This window comes from Alternaria hordeiaustralica, assembly GCF_023758085.1.
Source record: "Alternaria hordeiaustralica strain BMP 2776 chromosome Unknown scaffold_4, whole genome shotgun sequence".
Taxonomy (NCBI): Eukaryota; Fungi; Ascomycota; class Dothideomycetes; order Pleosporales; family Pleosporaceae; genus Alternaria; species Alternaria hordeiaustralica.
Genome location: NW_026056776.1, coordinates 677,611 through 699,978, shown reverse-complemented (window position 1 = coordinate 699,978; position 22,368 = coordinate 677,611). Strand labels below are relative to the sequence as shown.

General features: G+C 52.8%; 7 protein-coding genes across 7 annotated transcripts; 3 read left to right on the top strand and 4 right to left on the bottom strand.

The window, feature by feature from the left end:
• Nucleotides 1–2,358: 2,358 nt before the first annotated feature.
• On the top strand, nt 2,359–3,451 carry J4E84_003022 (uncharacterized protein; the record flags this gene model as incomplete). The annotated part of the gene is made up of 3 exons (XM_049385640.1): nt 2,359–2,440; nt 2,491–2,656; nt 2,740–3,451. The coding sequence occupies 3 exons, from the start codon at nt 2,359–2,361 to the stop codon at nt 3,449–3,451; spliced, it is 960 nt and encodes a 319-aa protein (XP_049246517.1).
• A 1,964-nt stretch (nt 3,452–5,415) lies between these two features.
• J4E84_003021 (uncharacterized protein) lies at nt 5,416–7,351 on the top strand (the record flags this gene model as incomplete). Its single annotated transcript, XM_049385639.1, has 5 exons — nt 5,416–5,583; nt 5,642–6,020; nt 6,070–6,635; nt 6,689–7,049; nt 7,101–7,351. The coding sequence occupies 5 exons, from the start codon at nt 5,416–5,418 to the stop codon at nt 7,349–7,351; spliced, it is 1,725 nt and encodes a 574-aa protein (XP_049246516.1).
• Nucleotides 7,352–7,962: 611 nt separating this feature from the next.
• Nucleotides 7,963–9,312, top strand: J4E84_003020 (uncharacterized protein; the record flags this gene model as incomplete). The annotated part of the gene is made up of 1 exon (XM_049385638.1): nt 7,963–9,312. One exon carries the CDS (start codon nt 7,963–7,965, stop codon nt 9,310–9,312), a length of 1,350 nt encoding a protein of 449 aa, XP_049246515.1.
• A 265-nt stretch (nt 9,313–9,577) lies between these two features.
• On the bottom strand, nt 9,578–10,570 carry J4E84_003019 (uncharacterized protein; the record flags this gene model as incomplete). The annotated part of the gene is made up of 2 exons (XM_049385637.1): nt 9,578–9,730; nt 9,788–10,570. The coding sequence occupies 2 exons, from the start codon at nt 10,568–10,570 to the stop codon at nt 9,578–9,580; spliced, it is 936 nt and encodes a 311-aa protein (XP_049246514.1).
• Nucleotides 10,571–11,655: 1,085 nt separating this feature from the next.
• Nucleotides 11,656–12,729, bottom strand: J4E84_003018 (uncharacterized protein; the record flags this gene model as incomplete). Its single annotated transcript, XM_049385636.1, has 1 exon — nt 11,656–12,729. One exon carries the CDS (start codon nt 12,727–12,729, stop codon nt 11,656–11,658), a length of 1,074 nt encoding a protein of 357 aa, XP_049246513.1.
• Nucleotides 12,730–13,155: 426 nt separating this feature from the next.
• J4E84_003017 (uncharacterized protein) lies at nt 13,156–17,623 on the bottom strand (the record flags this gene model as incomplete). The annotated part of the gene is made up of 5 exons (XM_049385635.1): nt 13,156–13,608; nt 13,663–13,848; nt 13,913–16,155; nt 16,205–16,803; nt 16,854–17,623. The coding sequence occupies 5 exons, from the start codon at nt 17,621–17,623 to the stop codon at nt 13,156–13,158; spliced, it is 4,251 nt and encodes a 1,416-aa protein (XP_049246512.1).
• An 883-nt stretch (nt 17,624–18,506) lies between these two features.
• J4E84_003016 (uncharacterized protein) lies at nt 18,507–22,118 on the bottom strand (the record flags this gene model as incomplete). The annotated part of the gene is made up of 6 exons (XM_049385634.1): nt 18,507–20,690; nt 20,738–21,351; nt 21,400–21,541; nt 21,589–21,689; nt 21,754–21,904; nt 22,044–22,118. 6 exons carry the CDS (start codon nt 22,116–22,118, stop codon nt 18,507–18,509), a joined length of 3,267 nt encoding a protein of 1,088 aa, XP_049246511.1.
• Nucleotides 22,119–22,368: the final 250 nt, after the last annotated feature.

The following is a 22,368-nucleotide window of genomic DNA, read 5'->3' as shown; positions in this document are numbered from 1 at the left end:
AAGCTTCTCGAGAAAAGCCGAAATCGAAAGGATCCGGTAACTCCTGCGCATCATCGTCGTATGTATTGTGACTTTCGGGAAGCAAAGGCTGCGGCCCCGAGCGAGGAGGTTCGAGAGGCGAGACTGGTGACCACGGGTCGATTTGTTGTGGCGATGTTGGCGAATCAAAGTTGCTGGCTGATGGCAGTGGTGGAAGTGGCATGGGCTCGTTGTCAGGTGAGGGCGTCATCAAGTCTCTAGCGAGAACGAGCGCTTCAAAGAACCAAAGAGCACTGTAAGATGTCAGCGCAGCTCTATACGCGTGAAAAGTTGTACTTACCACTCGATTGTCCCCATGACAAGTTTCGCTACCCATAGTTTGAATAGATACTCTTTGTCGGCTTGTCGGTACCAACCCAGAAAGCACAGGAGAAGAAGGTCGACTAACCAGAGTACGCCCATTAAGACGTGAATCGCAAGATCGACTTTTATGCTGTATGTACTCGGATACACGAATCGGAATGTGATGGAGCCGATGCAGACTGTCATTGTGAAGGTAGCCTCGTGGCAGGGTTAGCTGTGTATGTGGAATTGAATATCGAGACATACCAAGCCCATCGAGAAGAACAGGACGTTTTCTGGAAGGGACGGGTACAGCCACGCGCTGAGACAGAGAACAGCGATGGCAAACGGGATCCGCACTGCGTGCAGAACAACTGACTCTGTCCATCCCGACGGAGGTCCCAGCTGGAAGTAAGCTAGTATGTTGCTCATGCTGGCCGAAGCGAGGAGAACAGTTGGTGATGAAGTTTGAAGGAGACGCCTGTTAACGAGAATGCGATAATACTGCTGTGAAAGATAGAGATGATAACGGTGAGTATAGCATTTTTGTACCAAACACTGTCACGGCTACCAGACAAGACTCACATTTGTCTCAGACACTTCGAATACATGGCCCTAAGCCTGGCCGATCTAATTTCCTAAATTGCTATCAAAGACAGCTGTGTTGAGACACCAGAGACACGGAGCTTCCACAATCCGATCTACATGAACTTGAAACGTTGCATAACTCTTGATCATTGTAGTTGAAAGCCTGCTTGTGCATGTATCTCTTCTTGAGGCCTCTCTCCAGACCAGATCCCATAGCCTAGAATGTTGGCCATCGGCCTGGGTTGCGCGCCTGCCGTACGTGATATTCTATCTCTAAATAGCGTTCCATACGATTAATCCGGCCCTGAAGGTCAACAGCAAGAGCCAAAAGATGTTGCAAGCCCAAGAAGACTGCGATGAGGCCAACGTATAGGATGAGGACAGACACGAAGAAGCAGAAGAATGCAACTGCTGCCAGGAAAGCGATGAGCATTTCCGCGTCGACCTTGACTAAATCGCGCAGCATTGGTAGTCGGTTTGTAGGAACTGAGGGCTCTCCGTTGGGTTCTGTCGTAAGTCTCGATCGGAGATTAAGCGGGGAAACGATGTGTAGCGAGAAATCTGTATCAATAACCCCCAGAGTCATATATGTTCAGTCCTTTGTTTGCTGCAAAACAAGCGCGCGCAAGTGCAGTCAAAACCTGTTGCACGTGGAATGCCATAGAATAGCCTTCAACGGCGTGACGACTGTGATTGCGATCTCCTTTGAGATGCGTCGCGAATGCCGTAGCTGCCAAGCTGTGACGACTCGCTGCTCGGAAGAACTGGTGGGATTCGCAATCTAGATTCACTTGAATGTGATAGCATGGCAGTAGAATGAGGAGTAAAGAGTATGCTATCGTTTCACTCAACTTCCCTAGATGTGCCCGCCTCTTTGCGCCACGCGCTAGTGGCGTGTCTAGCTCACGCACAGACTCCTCCACCTCCTTTCCCGGACTGGTGTCTTCGGATCTGTTCTTCCCATCACCAAAAGGACGCGCCGCGCACTAGTGACGAGGCTTCCACAACGAATCTTATCCAAACAACCGTCTGGTCAACGTCAAAGTCAAAGTGCAAGTCGTGCCGCGGCGGACGCGCCGCCCCACACTTCCCGTCCTTGGCTTGACCAATGGCATCGCAGAACGTCCTCCCTAAGGTGACAAGCTCAACCACAAGCAAGCATGTGGATATAGACGCGTCCCAATGGTTTCATCGTCCTGGGTATTCACAGAGAACTACGGAATGAGCGGTAGGTAGCGTGGCTGCTTAGTCCTCCGCATTAGGAAGTCCAGACTTGGATCGCGTGTGATGAAGCAAACGATGGCGTCCGCGGTACACTACGAACTATGAGAGTGAGTCGGTTGTGTCGTTCCTATATGTAGGTAGAGAATCGCTTGGTTAGGATTGTCGCGAGACGGTTCTGCGGTTCTCCTCCCAAGTCACTCTTTTCCAACAGTCACTCATTTCAACATGCTTACTTTCTCTTCTTTCTTTGTTGCTGTGCTGCTAGGCGCCATCGGCAGCAATGCTGCGCCACTCGTTCAGGAGCGAGGTATGTTGGTAGTGCGACATCTCTGTCGTTGCGTAACTGACGGGTGACAGGTATTGCGCCAAACCTTTTGGGCAACTTCAAGTTGATGGAGCAGTATGCGTCGGCAGCATATTGCTCAAACAACTATGACTCCACCGGAGATCAGATTGAGTGCTCCACTGGCAACTGCCCTCTCGTTCAAGACGCGGACTCTACCACCGTCATCGAGTACAGCCGGTGAGTAATCCCAGACCCTGCAGACGTCAAGTTTCAGCGGGTGCTGCATGGCCATCGACGATCCGGAAGCTAACAGCATACAGAGAGAACGCGATGACCGATGTGACGGGCTTTGTCGCAGTCGATCATACGAATAAACTCGTGGTTGTCTCCTTCCGCGGCACTCACACCATCGAAGACTGGCGTACGAACCTCGACTTCGGCACCACTACAACAGACATCTGCCCAGGCTGCACTGCCCACCGCGGCTTTTGGCAATCCTGGCTTGATGCGCGCGATAGTGTCTTACCCGCCGTGCAACAAGCAATAACCGCCTTCCCTAGCTACAGGATCACCGTAACAGGCCACAGTCTGGGAGGCGCCGTCGCTACTCTCGCCGCTGCCAGTATGCGCACTGCTGGCTACAATGTCGCGTTGTACAGTTTCGGATCACCCAGGATAGGAGGAAGTAAGATTAGCTCCTACATCAGCAACCAGCGTGGTGGCAACTTCCGCGTCACGCACTGGAACGATCCTGTTCCTAAGATGCCGTTGTTGACCATGGGATATGTTCACATCAGTCCCGAGTACTACATCAACAAGCCGAGTAGACAGCCGGTATCGGCTGGCGACATCCAGACCTTCGCTGGTGCTGCCAATCTTTTCCAGGGAAACCAGGCCTGGTTAATTATGGATGTCGAAGCCCATCGGTGGTATTTCGACATGGTGTACACCTGCGGAGCGAAGAAGTCGAAGCGTGGAGCTTTAACGATGAGGGGCGTCGAGGGAAACATGGAGGTGGTGACTACGTTCTGATACCCCAGATAGTTGCAGGTGTCTTCTTTAACGTCCGGTGTAATGTATATTATGTCTAATGCTCGATTCCTGTCCAACCTCCCCTTCCTACGAAATCTTCAACTCCTTCGTCGCTTTCAACGTCTCGTGCTAACCTTCCGGTAACAACGCTTCGCTCATGGTCTCGACCGCGTACGAGGAACAATTTGAAGCCTCCGGTCCATTTCCCCCTTCCCCTGCCGGAGGCATCTGGACTAAACCCGCTACTCTGCCGATCGAGTTGGAGAAACCATCGCCGTTGATGTACCGACCCGATATCGTTCGTCGAGCCCGGATATGCATTGGTGATACGTGTTTGATCATCCTCTTCTGTGTCGGTGTCGAGATCTTGATCCGCTACTTCCTCGTGTACGGATGCGTCCGCGACACTAGCTTCGCCACTTGAGGTCGCGGGGGTTCGTGTTGCAGAGCTGCGCCGAGATTGTCCCCTTCTTCGTCTCGCTGTCGGCTTTTTGATTATTTCATTCGATGGGAGGCGTAATATGACCGTGTAATTGTGTGGCAATCGTGTACCGTGTAGACGTAGGCGTATGTATCGAGTCTTGAAAGCTGCTACCAGCTTTGAGCTCTCCTGGCACTCTCCGCCTGCAACCTCGCTTCTCTCATTTGCCGCTTCGTCGTCTTCTGTTCCGTCATCATCCGTAGTCTGCGGACTTGGCATCCCGTTCTTTCTCTTCCTCCTGGGCAAGATACTATAAGTTCCGGTATCCCATATGATCAGGCTTCCAGTCTTTCTGCTGGCACTCTCGATCAAGTGGTTCCAGTAGTTGTGTACTCTAGTCTCGATCGCCATTCTGCCTATACTCCGCGAGTTGGGGTCGCCAGGAAGTCCCTTTGGAAGGGCGAAGGACATCGAGCTCGTTTCTGAGAACTGAAGACGGAGGTCATAATGTACACCCGCAATTGGGTGGTTGTGTTGATGAACGACAAAGTGGTGACCATAAGGGTTGGCATTAGACTGGTAGAGGGTGGCAAAATCATCGATTGAGAGTCTTGGTACGTCAAGTGCTGTGTCTCTAGAGCTCTTCACCAGGTGGTTTCTGAAGTAAGTAAGGTGATCGTCAATCTTGACCTTGCCGACTTCTACTACTGCTATCGCGGGTACAGCCTTTGCGATAGTTGGCGCTGCATCTGAATGCACATTTGGTTTTGAATTTGGGCTCCTGATATCTGCCTCTGACGTTCTTCGTCGCTTTGAAGGCCGCGGTGGCGATATGTCGCGTGCGAGACTTGCTGGTAAGCCCATTGCGAGTCTTGCGTAGTTGACAGCGAGCTGTCACCTACGATCGGGCTTAGAAAAAGCACGAATCTTACACGTTCACTCTTCGCCAGGTTGTACTCTTCAACATTGTAGGCGAGGAGGTTGGCGTTCGTTTTGTGAGTGAGATGCGCGTTATAATCGCGAAACGCCACGTCCAAGCAATGACGTCAGCTATCCGTAACATCCAGCGTTGAACACCACGAGCATTCCGAAGCGATGTTAATAATCGTACGCGCAATCGAAGAGGCAGACGTCGGGATGCCAAAAGCGAAAGATCCGGATCGTGACGAGAAGCATACACGCGTGTGGAAGGTGTGGGGTCCCCGCAACAGCCGAGGTCTGTCATTGGCTGTCGGCAAACTTCCTTCTTTCTGCTCGGCAGACCTGCCCAAACAACGACCACATTTCAACGTCAACGCGCGAACACAGGCACGAAGAGGTTAGACGGAACCCATACTCCGGACATGATGAGGTTGAACGGGAGACGCAGGCTCCACCGATGGGGATCTGGTCGTTCCGGGGTGTGGATCAGTGGATCAGCGGAGGAGATGGCGTAAAGTCAAAGGTATAAGTATCCCTATTGCTCTATCCGATGCTTGTCGCGATTCTGGATTCCCCTCATCATATCCTGTTGTATCTTCGAATCATTTGGAACTTCTTCATAATGTCTTACGATACGGAGGTTCTCATCATAGGTGCGGGCATGAGCGGCCTGGGCCTCGCTGTCCAAATCATACGCAAGTACGGTCTTCGTAACTTTGAGCTCATTGAGAAGAGCGACGATGTCGGTGGCACTTGGTTGGCAAACACATATCCAGGCTGTGGATGCGATGTAAGTTGTTCTGAGTCCAAACAGCTATCGGTGCCGAAAACTATGCTAAGCTGACTAGGTTGCCTCACACTTCTACTCCTACAGCTTCGCGCTGAACCCAGATTGGTCGAGAAAATACTCCATGCGTCCTGAGATTCAGGCCTACTTCCGCTCTGTGGCCGAGCAGTACAAGATCGTGGATCACGTCCGCTTCCATTCCATAGTGGAGAAAGCAGCTTGGAACGATCTCGACAACGTCTGGGAGGTATCTATCTTGAACCTTCACACCAAAGAACGGACGACGCGTCGAGCGAAGATACTTGTCTCGGGTGTGGGCTCACTCTCAGTGCCTAAGCAGTGCGATCTGCCCGGAGTGGAGACGTACCAGGGCAAACTGTTTCATTCTGCGCAATGGGACCACAGTTTCGATTGGAAGGACAAAGATGTCGTTGTACTTGGTATGTCTATGTATATTGGCTCGTCAGTTTTATGCTTACATAGCCCCAGGCAATGGCTGTTCAGCAACTCAATTCGTCCCTATCATGGCGAACGAGCCCAATCCCGTGCGCAAACTCACACAGTTCGGACGACAAGCGCAATACCTTGCAGAACGCCAGAATCCATACTATTCGAATACCTTTAAAGCTGTGATGCGCTACGTACCACTAGCAATGCGCCTCTACCGTGCGAAATTCTACTACGACATGGAGCGCGACTGGAGTGGTTTTGACATTGAGACCGGGCGCAGCATCCGCCAAAACCTGGCCAAGGAGAATGAAGCATACGTAAAGAGCATGGCGCCGCCGAAGTATTGGAGCGCGCTCATTCCAAAGACCGAAATCGGGTGCAAGCGGAAGGTGTTGGACACAGACTATCTGAAGACCCTATGGAGAGATAACATTGAGCTGGTTGCCGACGATCCTGTGGAAAGAATCACCGATGATGGCGTGGTAACAAAGAGCGGTCGCGAGGTGAAGGCAGATGCCATCGTGCTTGCCACCGGCTTCGCAACACAGCAGATGCTTTGTCCGATGGAGATAGCAGGGCGTGACGGACTGCGCTTGAACGAATACGTGAGTTTACAACAAATTGCCGCGTGAGACCTATATACTGATGCATATCGCAGTGGGATAAGACCTCACAAGGCGTCGCGCAAGCTTACTTCGGTACAGTGGTCCCACAATTCCCGAACTTCTTCATCCTCATGGGGCCCAATACCGTCACCGGCCATCTCAGTGTCATCTACACTGTCGAATGCCAGATCAACTTCACTCTCAGGCTACTTGAGCCCATATTCAAGTCACTGCCATCGTCTCGATCGCGGTCGTTCATTCCTCAGATGCTTTCACCACCACCAGCGACCGTAGAGGTCAAGCCGGAAGCTGCACTTGCAGACTCGCAATGGACACAGCAAGCAGCAAGTAAATTGGTGTGGAACTCAGGTTGCGTAAATTGGGCCGTAGATCCCAAGACAGGTCTGAACAATAGTGAGTGACGAGGGTAAACTCTGATGCGAGTCCGTGCGCTAACTCTCTTAGTGATGTATCCTGACTGGCAATTCCTCTATTGGCTCAGGAGTATCTTTTTGAAGAAAAATGACTTTGTTTATCGGAAAGAAGAGACGGGCGAGGAGTTTCGACCGGGCACTACTAAGACTATCCTCTGGCTAGCTACTGCAGGGGTACTTGCTGGCAGCGCCTTCTTCGGACGGGATTGGATCCAAGATGAACTGCCTCGCCGGCTAAGGAACTTCGACGCGAGGGCACTAGTACGGAGCCTGAACGCCTGAAAAATGACCAGATGAGGGGGTGAGTCAGCGCATGCCTGGATGGGACGCCAGTATCACCATCTAGGTCACCCACACCTTCAGGCAACAACATCGTCCGACCAAGGCAACTAGGATGCTCATGAGACGGAATAGATGATTCTTTTTCTACCAATGGTACTAAGTGGTGCGATTCGTCTCTTGCTACGGAGCGTTTCGCCGCCATCAATGACGTCGCGCGCACGAAATGGTCGTCTCTCCAGCAACAAGCAACACTGCACCCTTGTTCCCACAGTCGCAGCCTTCAGAGCCGTCCCCGTGTCGCCTTAATAAGCTCAAGTCTGTTGTCCAGCTGTCCTGCACGAACAATACCAGCAGAGTGAGGGAGGCGGGATATCTCACTTCCGGGTGTCCCTTCACCTTCACTTCACCATATCGTCTCCCAGCCCCCTCAATTCCAGCTTTTCAAGCCCACAACCTTTTCGCTAATATTAATCGCATACCGAGAGTACTTTGGACTGCAAACTCCTCAGCTCTCTACACGATCAATCATTTCCCTCTCGTCCCCAACAAGCTCGACTTGATCATCTCATACCTTCTTACTTTACATTCCACAACCCAAGATATCTCCTGAGATGTCTCCAAAGACTCTCCTCCCAGATTTCGCAGTGGCGGTCAGCCAGATGGCTGTTGAAGCTGCAACCACAGCCTACCCGACCGACTACATCGTCGAGCACATCCTTAAGCTCAGTAACTACCTCATCAACCTTGCGGGAACCTGCAACCTCTTTGGCAAGCCCGAACTCGACATCTACAGCCCCAGTCTCAGCACTCTGTTCGACCGCCTGCAGAAGAAGCAGGTTGGCCCAAGCCTGTTGCCTCACGGCTTTCTCACTGCCGAGCGCATTCACGGACGCATCTACGAGCGTGCGGACGAAGAGGCCACCGACCGCCCTCTCTCCGACTACGAGGACATATACTATGCGCTCGTCGCACGCATGCAGGAGATGCATCAGTTGTTGAACCTCCGCATCGACAGTGGCTTCAACGTTGCGTCTGAGGACATCTCTGAAGGCGGCCCCAGCATCGCCGAGCTTCACAACAGTCTGTCTGAGTACTGGAACGTCCTAAACAACCCATCATGCGGCAAAGCGCTCGACGATGCGATCCGCGAAGCAAGGCTCGAGTCGCTCCGGCACGAATTGGTTCACCAAGTCAGGGAAAAGAACATGAAAGCAGAGGAGGCGCATGAGCAGTTGTCGCAGCTCTACAGCTCTGATGTCTACAACGGAATCCTCGGGCTCAACTTTGTCCAGGACTGGGCGCCGCCCATGATCGGTGCTTACTTGGAGTCGAAGTACCGCCGCATGCTCGACTTGGAGAAAGAAGAAGTTGTCGTCAAGGCCAGGCTGTCGCGCCGCCAAGCCAAGATGAAGACGCTGCGCGAGGCCCTCGCCGCCAAGTCCGCTGAAGAAAAGTTCATTGCCCGACGTCACGCCCGCAACAACGCACGCAGGGCTGCTCCCATATGCGACGTCGACTACGAAGTCAGCCGCCCCACCAAAGCCACGCCCGTCGGAGCCGAAGACGCCACCAAGTCCACCGGCGCCGAGCCCAACACCAACAACATGTACCACTTCACAGGCAAAGCATCGATGCAGCACTCCCCCGAACACCAAGCTCAGATCCATCCCGGTCACCACTACGAAGAGCACACGGCCGCCTACTACAACCAGCCCATTGAGGATATCATTGCTCACCAGGAGATGCTCAAGGCAGCTGCTCAGTGGCAGATCAAGGAACAGCGCGTGTCAGAGTACAGCGAGTACCTCCGCGCTCGCGCTAGCCAGGATGCTCAGCACAGGGTTGAAGCTAGTCAGAGCTCCGTGTCGTCGGGCAGTTCTTTCGGTCCACCTCCTCCTGGTTATGTTCGCGGCCCTTTTCATCACCCGGACATGGATTACAGTCAGTATGAGAAGTTTTGAGGTGGATGAGATGCTGGATTGGTGGTCAGGATACATGGATTGATGGAGCTGTCGACGAATAGGCAGGGCAGTGGATGCTTGAATAGATGGATCGATCAGTGAGGGTTATACCCAAGTGGTGCCGCACGAGAGATTATACGTATATAGACAAACAGTGGCAGCTGGAACGATTGGTCTTCGACGCTCACGTCGTTGCGATTCCTTGCTTGCTCATATAAACAATTGAAACACTTTACTCTTGAAACTCCACCTTGACTTCCTATTCTCAAAAGATGTAGTCCGGATCCACCTCGATGATCATGTTCTCGCCGTAACCACCTGGTCTCGGTGCTGTAAAGTCTTTGATATGCCAGAGTTCCTCATTTAGACGCTCAAATTCTCCAGGTCGCTGTTCTTGACAATCGTAAAGATTGAGAGTCTGCTTTGGTGTTAGCATACAGGTGTCATCTGTCAGCAAGTATACAGAGCGACGTACCTCTAATCCATCCAACCCTCCCACCACCTCTCTCGCCTCATCCCCAAGCAACCCCCCACACTCCGCTACATCCAACATCTTCAACTTCGCCCTCTCCTCCCACTCGCCCAGGGCCGCCCACATCTCCCTCCCCAGATACCGACACCGATTCAACGCCAGCTCCTCACATCCCCTACTCTCTTTCAACAGCACAGCCAACTGCTCAGCCCCCACATCACAATTCTCCAACCTCAACGTCGTGAGTCTCCCTTTCCACTCGGTCGCACTCTCAGTAAGCAACTCCCAAGCCTTACCCTGCTCTTCTCGTTCGATAGCGATACGCGACCGCGGGATACCGCGTACGTATCTTACTCCGCTTTCGATTCTGAGTGAAAAGGTGCGGAGAGCGCGTAGACCCTTAATAGCTTTCGCCATGGGCAACGTCAATGCCCAAACACTGATGTTGAGATGCTGCAGCATGGTGCCATGGCGCTTGAGTATACTGGCCACCAACGCGCTCTGGAAGTTATGCAACGTCAGGTACTCGTAACTTCTTGCCTGGGGAATGCGTAGCCAGATTTCATAGGGATTGGCTGTACTGGTGGTGACGGGCGGGTCGAGGTATTTGAAAAAGGCAGGAGCGAGGGGCGCGATTCCCAAAGAGAGAGTGTGCAGGTTGGCGTTGGCGAGGATGCGGGCGTGACGAGATGTTTCTGAGAAGCGGAGCAGGGAGGATGTGGGTAGGGGGGTGAGTATGTGGTTGAGAATCTCTATGGGGAGGTCGAGGAGGTGGGGGGTTGACATTGTTGGAGTTGTTTTGTCCGGGTTGATGGAAGAGAGGTAAGGTAAGGTAAGATTGACTGATCGAAGCTGAAAAGAACAGTGCAATCCTTCAAGTCCAAGGCTGAGGAATAGATAGATTTTAGTAGCAGGCAGACATCTCGGTGCCATTGCTGTCAGCAGCGAAACTCTAAACCATATATACTTCCACGTCACGCATGTCTTACACAAGCGGCATCTTCCTCCTCTGCCTTCCTTCCTGCCCATCATCATCACAGCGCTTATTCTTTCTCGCCGAATGGTCCCTGTCACCTTGTTTGAAGCAAACGTTTGACCCCGGGAGGCCGCGTCGTGGCGTCGAGCATGACTGATTGGACGAGGCAACTGTGCCGCATGCTGCTGTGTAAGGCGCCCCCAAATCCACCCTGATGGAATGGCATCGGTTAGGTAAGGGTAGCCCGCTTTGAACGTCGTCAACCTTTCTAGTTATAGAGAGCGTGCAGTGCGAAGGATCTGGCTGCATATTTGTATATAGCCGCATGCGCTGGTGTTGGGGATGAACTGCGGAACTCGTATCGAGTTTGTTGTTCGTCGTCACAAGGCATAGGTGTGTGATGGCATGGGCCTCGCGGGCGGCGTGGCTGTATCACTGCAGCAGGATCATAATAGTTGTGTTGTATTGATTGCATGGCAGCGCGAAGTTCGGAGTCGCCGGTGCACCGTTGGTCAGTCGCTCGCCGATGATCGCGCGCGGAGGATTGGGTGCCCAGGTAGGAGGATTCGGGGCCGGGGGGCGGCGGGTGATATCAGGAGCCGCGTCCGTATTCGTCGGTCGCTGCATGCAGACATGCACGAGATGCAGCGTTCTGCGAGGCTCGCGTAGTTCTGTTGCAGTAACGTAGGAGTTAGCCTGAGGTATTCGACAGCTGATGATAAGAATTGATCATGTGTGGGTCTTTTCCATTGCGTGGCTTGGAGCATGCTATGTAGCCGAGACGACTATATATACACCTTCCTGCGCATTGCATCCGCGGAGAGAGGCGATGATCCTGCAGCGTCAACGAGGGGTGCAGATGCACGAATTGCTCGTCAAGCCTGAGATGTAGACCTTAGCCTTCTCCTCCAGCACCACGCTCGAACACCCTTACGCTGCCGTCGCTCTTGACCTGATACAAGAACTCCTTGCCTCTCCCACTGTCGTCGCCATCCTTGTTAGCTTCAATGCCAAAGCCCACATCAAACCACTGTTTCCTCTGCTCAGTAATGCGTATTACGCCGCTTACGTCCCTCGCAACGCCAGTGTCTAATACTCTGACACCCAGTATCCTCCGGCTCATGTGTGCGCATTTGACAACCAGGTTATGATGCGCTACTTCGAGCGGCTGTGGGGGTGTGGAGAGGCTGAGGAGCGGGTTGTCGGCTTGTAGGTGCGTAAGGATGTGGGAAACGTTCGGAAGCGTGTGGAAGTGCAGCATGAGGGTGGTGAAGTGGGAGGGCGTGATGGTAGGGTTGAGTGCGAGGAGGAGATCGGGGTTATCGAAGATGAGGAGCGTCTTTCGGGCGGTAGACGTAGCGAGTGGGGAGATGGCGCTGGAGATGGTAGACTTGATGTCTGCGATCTCGAGGCTCTTGAGCGTATAGTGGCCGGGGACGCTTTGGTTTGTACTCGCCGGGCCGTTCGCGATGGTCGTAGCTAGTGATGTAGCTGGCGCCGCCGCTGGGGCGGATGGAGGTGGCCCTCTCGCAGGCACTATCCGTCCAGGCGGTCCTCGCGCAGGCAACATCTGTGGCCCTCTCTGTGGTGTCGCATTCGATACCGGGACTCGTGGTGTTGCTTGCGCATCGGTTCGCGATGGTCTCTCTGCTGTACTGTCTGGCGCATTCCCACCAGCACCCAGTCCATCAACAAAGGCAAAGCGTCCCTCTTTCCTCAGCTTGTCCAGATCAAGCGCTGCGCCTTTTCGCGCCTCCTGCTTCCAGAAGTCGTATTCTCTCATCCAAGAGACGAGGACGACGTTGTGCCCCTCGTCCCCGCCATCTTGTGTGCTCAGCTCATTGCAGAGGAAGCGGATGAGCAGCCAGTTCGCGCTCGCGCCGAGGGTGCTCGTGAGCAGGAGGATCGAGTCGTGCGGTAGTTGGACGCAGGGTTGGAGAAGCGCTGGGATACGCGTCGAGGGTGGCATCGTGACGCGGGCACCGAGTGGAAATTATGAGTTGCGAGTAGTGTGCAGCTTATCGATACCCGCCGTCGTCGTCATCATGGCTCGTTTTTCTGGAAACGAGAGATCACCACCAATGTCGAGAAGCCTACTTAAGTTTTCTATTTTCTACGTTTTTTTGTCATTTTCTCTACTTTCATGGCAAACAACCCCGCATGCGCTTCCTCTCGGATAACACGAACCTCATAAGCCAGTCCATCGTAAGGCCGCCAGCCAGAAACACCCGCCAAACTTTTCTGCACCTGTCGCGCACGCCGTATCCTCCTCGGTCCGCTGTCAATGTTGCTTTGCCCTCAAAACTACCATCGTAGTCTTCAACCACACTTTTTGGAAAGCTTCCTCCTCGTACTCCTTATCGTCCTCATATCTTCTGCACCACCCCATCCATCCTTACAAGCTGAAATCCAGGTCCAGCAACTCTCCGTAACGCGTAATACCTGCTTCGGTCTCAACAACACCGATCTCTGTATCAACCTCTGCCAGCGTGGAAGATACAGGGTGCTTCTTGGGCCGGGTCGCGACGTTCTGCTGCACGTCTAGCTGTCGCGTGGTTGCGCCGCCGGTCGCAATCTTCCCCAATTCGTTTGGGAAGAGCCACGGGAATGAGATCAAAGGCATGTGCTCCGGTTCCATAGGTCGCACCGGAACGTCCCTACCACCAACTGTCTTCGTCGTACGGCATTCGACCAATGCAGTCTCCATCTCTTTCGCAGTCACCATATACATCGCGGCGACAAACTTCTCCAGGTTGTCTTCTGCACCGGCCCGGCATTCGTCTCGGTACTGAGACTTGAAGGCTCCAATAGTTCTACCAAACTCTTCTGCGAATTTGTAGTCTCGGCTCTGCAAGGGTGCGAGGTCAGTATGTTTCATCAATCTCGTACAGTCAGAACTTACCTCATGATTGTGAACTATGACGAATACAGACCAGGCCTCGAATTCGGTCTGAATACCATGCTTGGCCATCAATCGCCGCAACGATTCATCGTACGACGCCTTGAGTCCTGCGGCTTTGGCTAGAGTCTCATCGCCGAGCTCAAAGGCCTCTAGGACGCGCTTATCGAATGGATTCTCCCATTGAGGCTACAAAGATGGAGATACGAAGTCAGTCAATGTCTCACACGCATTTCGTACGACCACGACTTACCTTGAAGTCGACCAACTGCACTTGGTCGTAGAGGATACCTAGGACCTTTCTTGAATGATAGATTTTAGAATCTGGGAGGTGCTTCTTCTCCATGAAATGTGGCCACATGTGTGGTCTCAATTCCCGCGTCATCTCAGCGGGCAAACCGCTCTTCGGGAAGTCGACGGCTTTGGAATGTAACTCCGCCAAAGCGAGGCACTTGTCGTCGTTGACCCCATCGGCTTGGCGGTCAGCGTGTGCTAGATGGGCGTGCGCGATTTGCCCGAGTGTATCATTCTTCATATAACTGACGAAGAATTCGCCAATGTGCGCGGCCGTAATGGGATCGTCGGTCTCAATCGGCTTTTCGGCTGTGAAATCCATGGCAGGCATGTTGATGTTCTGGGGTATCAAATCTGGATCCCACAGTACCATGTAGTCGTCCCCATCGAGATCACCGCCAGAGCACATGTTGGCAAGATCTCTATCGCCGTTCTGTGGCAGCACCACGACGTTCTTCAGATGATGCAATCCTGGTACATCTACTGCTCGAACGACTCGTAGGTCTCCCGGGTGAAGTGAGGGGTTTCGCGCCAGGACACATACTCCTTGGATGATTTTGTAGTGTCCTTTTCTGCTTGTATCGTCGACTTGCAGGAAGATTTCGGGGAGAGTAGCGAGCTTCTCTTCATTCGTAGCATCAAGCTGGAGGCCATTCATGTGGCCTCGGAGTGTTGCTGTTTCGTCAACGCAACCAAGTACGAACGCGCCGTCATCGATGGCTATGCGAGCCTTCTCCTTGAGGTTCTTGATGGTGCAAGCCCTCCAAAGCTTGAGAAGAGACATGACAAATGGATCTTGAGACTTCATGAAGCCATCGAGGACCATACCTGCGATGGTCAACGTAGTCTGGTTCATGTCGATGTGCTTTCGAAGCTTCTGCAAGGCAACGCCATCGTCTACCATCGCGGTCTCGTAGTCATTGATCATCTCTTGTTGCTTCTTGATTACCACAGAATCGGGTACGCCAAGGTATGACAAGACTACGATGATCTGACGGTTGAAGAATGGTGTGGCAAGAGATGAGGACCGGATAATCTCCAGACCGGTGTAGGGTGCCACGAATTTCATCTGGCTGGGCCTTATATGAACCTCAGGACCAGTGATCTTCGGATCCAGGGCAAGCACCCCCTTGCAGCCGCCAAGGCGAAACTGGAACAGAGACGGTGGGTCATCAAAGGCGCGGGCAAGCCCGAGTTCCTGGGCAGCCATCTGGGCTAGGAATTGTGAGATCTTGCCAACACCGTCTGTGAATGTATATTCGTTACGTATAATGTCGGGAATTGTTATAACCTTAACGTTATCCCGCATTGCGCGAGTGGTTGAAAAGCATTGACCGAGACGAGCACCAAACTTGGCGACGGTCTTGATGTGGTCGAAGTTGCCCAGTGAGATGCGGATGTCGTCGGCGGACTTGGAAGAAGTAGGCGCGTAGAAGTATGCCCCATGCTCGCGAAACTGTGAGTTGCCAAATGCTAAGAACTCATAGTATCTTCCGGCGACGACGATGCCATACTTCATGGCCCGACGTACCCTGTCGAACGCAGCTTCAGCCCGTCCGTTGGGCATATTGCGCAGTTGACCTTCTGTCTTCTCGTCGGAGAACTTGACTCGAATAAAACGATCGCCATCAGCAGCATGCTTGCGGATGATGCGGTTCGAGGTCTCCATGTTAGGAGATGACACATGCATCATGGTTGGGGTGATTACCACCGATCGCTGAAGGGTGCAGTAGCTGGGGACTTTCTTCGCAAGGTCCTTGACCCGAATGCCGAATATGTCCATTGGATCGTAGTAAACATGCTGTTTGTCGACGACTTTCTCCAAGATGTAGACGGCACGGCGAGGTTCCATCGCTGTGAGCTTCTCCAAGAAGTCGCTCGTGATGTTGTGTTCCTTCAAATAGCCGTTCGATAGACACGCCTCGAGTTGGTACCGGACGGGAAAGCTCAGATGAAACTGGCCAGCGAAGAGATCTTCAAAGACCGAACCCTTTGAGGGTGTCGACTCAAGATGTGGATGTGTACCAGATATCTCTTCTTGTAGCAGTGACCATAGAGGCGATGGGGCCATGTCTTGGATCGTGTACTCGTCCAGGTTCTCAATGGCGACGCCATGGTCGGTGAGAGCATCGCTGAAGTCCTTGAACTTGGGTCCAGTCATTACTGTCGCGTCGAAGATCATGCGATAACTCGTCCATCGGCCTGAATTAGTTAGCCAACGATCAGTGATGAAAGTGTGTGTGCGACTTACCAATGTCGATGATAGCGGTATCCTTATGGTTCATCAACGGTGAGCCTTGGAGCTTGCTCTTGACAGTGTTGCTGATGATATCGGTCGCTCGGAACCAGGTGCTCCAGTCATACCACGCCTTATCTTTCCTAGAAAATGTATAGAATTTCTTCCCGTCCTCCAGGTTTTCACCCTCACGTCGCTGCATGTAGAATTGCGGCGGTGAGTTAAACGGAATGATCAAAGCCTGCTGATCGCTGGCTGTGTCGGTGACCTTGTATACATGGGAGAGTAGAGCAATTGGCAAAGCAAAGCGAACCTTGCGCATCTCGTTGTCGATATCGACCGAGAACTGAACGTCAAGCTCTTTGCGAATCAGGTTCAGCGTCATGTAAATACTGCCCGGTGATCGCAAGGTATGCATGGCAATCATAGTCTTATCTGCCACGTTGACGCCGAAGTCTATGCCTTGCACAGGTAGGACGTTGAATTCGTAGTATTCTTTTGCGGGATTGGCTGGGCTCGGAACGGTCCTGACTTGTGGAGAGAGTGTCTCAATCCCTAGGAGAGCACCGCCAATTCGTAGGTTCCGATGCGGAAAGGCATGGACGGGGGGAGGTCTATAAGAATGAGGTTAGAATGATGAAGTGTGGACGGAAACAATACTCACCGAAATACCACGAAAGCGGAGTTGTCTCGGGCGCCGGTGACCATTTCAATCCTGAAGAGAGAACCAAATGACGACAATGCGTCATACACGTCTTTCGTCCAGTAGCTCTTGGGTATACCTGCCAACTTGATCTTGACCTCCTGGCGATGGGCCCAATGCTGGGCTTCATTCCTCAAGATTGACCTCTGTGAACTAGGCTGACCAGCTGAGTTGTAGCGCGGGCGATTACCTCCATGTTGAGGAGACGCTCGAGTAGCCTGTCTTGGTGGGCTTATGATCGATGATTTTGCCGGAGATAGTGTCGGGGTGGTACTAGCTCTCGCGATGTAGGTCTCGTTGATGCTGTTGCCGTTCAAGTCGAAAGTGGAGAGCTGTTTGACCGGGGTAACTGGTGGGTCTACGCGGGCTGGGACCTGCTCCATAGTTGTCATGGGAGTGCGTGGAGCTTGAGAGGACTGAGATGCCGACGCGGGCTTGAGAGTTGGTCGGTTAGGGTTGTACTGGCCGTTAGAGCTACCGGAACTGCCAGAGTATGTGCGGTTGCCACCTCTACCACCACGATTTTCGCCACGACCACCGCGTTGATTACCACGATACATGTTGCGGCTGCCGAAGGATTTCTCACTATTGGAGCTGGTCTCAGATTTCTGCTCACTGTGCTGAACTGGTTCTCGGTTCAGCGTGTACGATCGTGATGATGTGGGGGTGCTGGTGTTGAATGCAGGAGGAGTTGAGCCCATGGGATCTGGGTCATGAAGGTAGCGGTTCATGTTTGTTTGTGAACGTACTTGCCCTCACGCCAATCCTTGGGGAATGACGATAGGGTAGCGGTGGTGGCGCGGGGACGGCTGGCTAATCGGAGGTGACCGCTGCTTCAGGAAAGGGCAATGTAGCGGTGCCGAAGCGGCTGACCAGAGGCTCTGCTTGGATGTGCTGGCCGTACCTGTGTGGGGTGATTGGAATGGAAGGATGGAGGATGGAGAATTTTGTTTGCTTGATTTGGGCAGTCAAACAGCCGTTTGTCTAGAGGCGCTCTGGATTCGGCAGGGGCAGGAGCGAGTCGCGACACGCGTGCCTGATGTTTTGTGTGCTAACGTCGGGCTGAGAATCTGGAAGCTGGACCTCGAAACAGCCGAGAATAAGTTCTAGATGAACGAGATGGGTGTGGCAGCCTGTAGATGCAGGGAGGTAGATGGAAAGTGGAGGAGGACTGATCGTGTGAGGAAGGCGCGGGGTCTGCTCTTACTCGAATGCGTGCATGTGCTAAGATGGGAAGGTGCAAACGGAGAGCAGCGTAAGAAGATGGGAACTTATGGCTGATATGACGACGATCGACTAAGAGACGCTTGAGAGATGCACGTAGCCGTAAGGTACTAAGAGCAAAGAAGACGTCAAATAGAGAGACTGAGAGGACACCTAAGTCCAGCGAATAGAAGAACGCTAGCCATGCGGTAAAACTAACAGCAGGTAAAGGTAGAGTCGCGACATCAAGTAAGGATACGCCATTGGGTATCTCCAAAATCATCATATGCCCCCTGCGCCATGCATGCAAGTACCCGTGCCAAATGCGCAAAGCCTTCGTACCCCGGGTATGAAACAAACAGCAGTTACCCTACCCTCACCAGAATGCCATCGTAAATCATACTTTCGTACTCACAACTCAGTCATGGTCTCGTCACCCTCGTCCGGAATGCGGCCAGTACCAGACATAAAGCCCGGGGTAAGTGGTGTGCCGGTCGTGAAATCATCGTCGATGTCAAAATCGACTTGCTCGATGTCCTGAAGGCTGCCTCTACGTTTCCTCACTGACTCAATCTCGGTCGCGGCGTCTTCTTCCTCGCCGCCGGGCAATGTGAACCCGACAGTCGTGTGGCGGCGGTTCGGCGAGACTGGTCTCAGAGCTGAACGCTTGGTCGGCGACAGCTGATGTGAGTGTGAGAGTGACTTGGATGCGATGCTGGGCTTCTGGTTATTTGGCGTTTGCATCGTTGGCACCTTGAAAGCTGGCCTTGGTTTGGCACGCTTTGGTGCTGGTCCGTTACCCTGGGACGAATTCGAATCGGCTGATGAGGCGAAGGACGCATTTGTAGAGTTTCCGAGAGCTCTGTTAGGTAATACTTGGGCATTCACCGTGGCGACTGAAACATCCTCTTGGGTGTTGATGGCTGACTTACGTCGTCGGTGAGTTCGCGGCTCTCTTGTCGTTTGGGGCTGAGCAATCTCCTTGTAGGTTCGTGAGGCTGGCTTAGCAGGCAACAGATGCATCGCCATCATTTTGCGAGCCGTCCTGAATTCTTCAAGTTCTTCTTCTTGCTCTCTGCAAAACTCCTCGAGCTCTTGAATCCTCGCTTCTAGTGGTGGTACTGATGCTTGAAGATGCTGAAGATTGTTACGCGTCTTTCCGTGATCATGTCGTTCTTCTTGAGCGTTGCGCTGGGCATCTAGCAGCCGCGCTTCGAGCGTCTCGTATCGCTCTTCAGCCTTCATGGTGATAGCCTCCAGATCGTTGGCGTGCTTCACCGCAAGCTCTCTCGTCGTTTCAGCCGATGATTCCTTGAACTCCTGGTAACTAGTCCGCGCAATATGAAGCTGTCGAATGGCATCCTCTAGTTCCGCTTCCTTCGCTTCCAGATCTTGCTGGTATTCTGACGCTTGAGTCTCGAGTTGTGCGATCTTTTCGGCTTGACGGGCAGTATTCGCTCGCTCCCGTTCAAGCGTGTCCTCTGCTTCACGGCTGCGTTTCTGCTGCTCCTCAAACTGTGCGGTGAGGCTGCGATAGTCGGTCTCGTGCTGCATTTGAGATGCTTGCAGCTGGCTAATGGTACCATGCAGCTCCTCAACCTGTTCATCGCGGACGCGCTTGTCCTCCTCGTACTGGCGTATCGTCGAGCAGAGTTCATGCTCCTTTACGCTAGAACTTTCGTGAGCGGCCTTGAGAGCTTCGGTCGCGTTCCGCTCTGACACCTCCAGAGAGGTCTCCACTTCCTGTATCTTGGAGTACATCCGGCCCTTTTCTTCCAACAAGTCGGACTTCTCTTGCTCCAGACGCTTTTGCTCGTCTATGGAATCCTGCAATTCCTTCTCCAACCCCTCGACGTATTCCACAGATTCTTCTCTATCCTTGTGTAGAAAATCGGTTTGCTCGTTGAGATGGGCGATCTTCTCGTTTAGATGAGCGACTTGTTCCTGGAGTTTGGCGGACTTCTCTGTCTCCACACGTAGGGGCTCTTCGACTGTATTGCAGCGTGTCTCGAGATCACTGCATATTTGTGCCATAGAGCGCACAACAGCATCTCGCTGATGTTTGTTCTGGCTCTGTAGCTCCAATTCGAGGCGTTTGCGCCAATCCTGGAGATGTTGGCCCGTGTACTGCGTGCTTGCTTCTTGGAAGAGGGAGATTGAAGGCTGAGTGGGGCTTTTCGACGAGTGTGAGCAAGTATCTAGCGCGGGGGGAAGGTCTCGCTGTTTCTTGATAAGCGCAGCCACGAGGGTATGCGGTATCGTCGACTCTCCCGGTTGCGCCATAAGAACAATGATAAGTAATGAAGCGATTGTGGCAGCGATCAATTGCCGACGGAATAATGCAGCATGTGTACAGCAGCCGGGGCCTTCTTTCGTCATACCAGTACGAATGAGGTTCTGGATTTTCTCTTGCAAGGCCCTCGATGACAGTGCGCGCAGCACAGTGGTTCGTAAAGCAGCATTCGCCATCGCGGCTGTGGCCAGCTCATCGATAGTGTCGATGGAGTTGGAAGTTTCGCGGGAGTCAGGCTGCGAAGCACATGCTGATAAAATGCCTGATAAGAGTGCCGCGACGGTGCTTTCCTGCATCTGCACCTGCCCTGGTTAGTGAACCAGCCAGTACTACAGAATGAATTGCTTACTGCGTAGATTGGCAGTGAGACTGCAAGAAGCTCGGCAAAGCCTTCAGGCTCTGCCACGCGAGGGGCTTCCAATATGCATGCCTCGTAGCGTATGACGATACCTTGCGGCAAGCTCTGAGAACCTGAAAGTATGCCAAAGAATGACAGGGCCTCTAATTGGACGGATAGACTCGCACTGGAGTTTTGGATTTTGGAGGCACACTTTTCGTACAGCATGGCATACTTCTTCTGAACTTGAGGCCAATTGTCTTTCACGTCTTGGCCAATGAATTGCATAGCCCTCGAGGCAATACGTAGGCCTTCGATTGCTTCATTTTCCTTGATTCCGCCTCGAAGAATCCACACTACGTTCAAACAAGTGAGCTCAATAGTCTTGTATAAGTAGCTTGTCGAGCCGAACAGCTTTTGGCCTGAAGGTGTTGCCCAATGTTGTCTTAGCCTTTCGGTGGATGTCGGCTCCTCGTCACCAGGCGGATTTTGCAGTCCGTCGACCCCCACGGGATGTTCCGTGATGAGCACTATACCTTCTGCCCACAAAAACAGCAAAGAGGAATCGGCGACTTTCGGGGATCTGAGTATGTTGCACAACTCTGTGTCGAACCGCTGCCTCAGATCTCTGGGAAGAAGGCTGTAAAGTCGACGACATGCACCGTTGAGCATACGGTACACTGACTTCAGGGTCTCGTAGTTTGGTTGCTGTGTGGCGTTTTCGAAGACATTAAGAAAGAAGTTTTGTGCTACGGCGGGTAATGGTATTGCCTCGGGCAGTGGGCGAGAGAGAAGAAGCGCACATAGCTCGGCAAGCTATATCATTATTAGTAAGTGATATACCTTACAATTCTCGTACTCACATGTTCGAATTCGGACTTTGATGAATTTGCCCTTTTCAACAGAGAAGGGAGTAAGGACGGTTCCAGGACCAGTAGCTCATCTCGAAATTCTGGCGCATGACCTGGGAACACGTAGTCAGTTTGATTGCGTTTCTGCTATCAAGCGGAGACCGGTCAACTGCTTACACAATAGGTGCAGCACACGAAGCGTGTATGCGTTCAGAGACAGTGCATCGTGGACGATTCTGCCTAGTTTCCTCACCGCGCAAGGTGACCGGTCTTGGACGCATGATCGGATAGTCGGTACGTCGACGCGCGCCAAAAGATCGGATAGGTTCTGTGGGATCTCGCGTCAGCTCATCTCATCAACGATGCGCTGCTCCTGCAGCGAGTCATGTGCACAAATACGGGAGTTGGCTAGTGGCACGACATGAGGATGCATTGGATGTTGGGGGAGATGAGGGGCAAATACGTACGGATAGCGAAGGGGGGTATGGACACTCGATGATCCTTGTCAGTTCCGACGTCAACTCTGCGCTGATATCCGCCATGTCTGCTGGATCGAGTTATGTTCGGAGTTGGGCCGAAAGTTCGTTATGCGTGGATTTGTGACGCGAACTTGTTTGCTGTCGCGTTCCTCTGGCGACGGCCGAAAAGACGCGCCGGGATCGCCGACTTCCCCATTGGTATCAATGCACGCGACCATGCATCCTGCGCCAACATCTCACACTCCACTCCCTGCTCCTGCTCGCACTCCACATGTTTGCCTGTTGACGTCAGCCATCTATAGATCGTACAGCT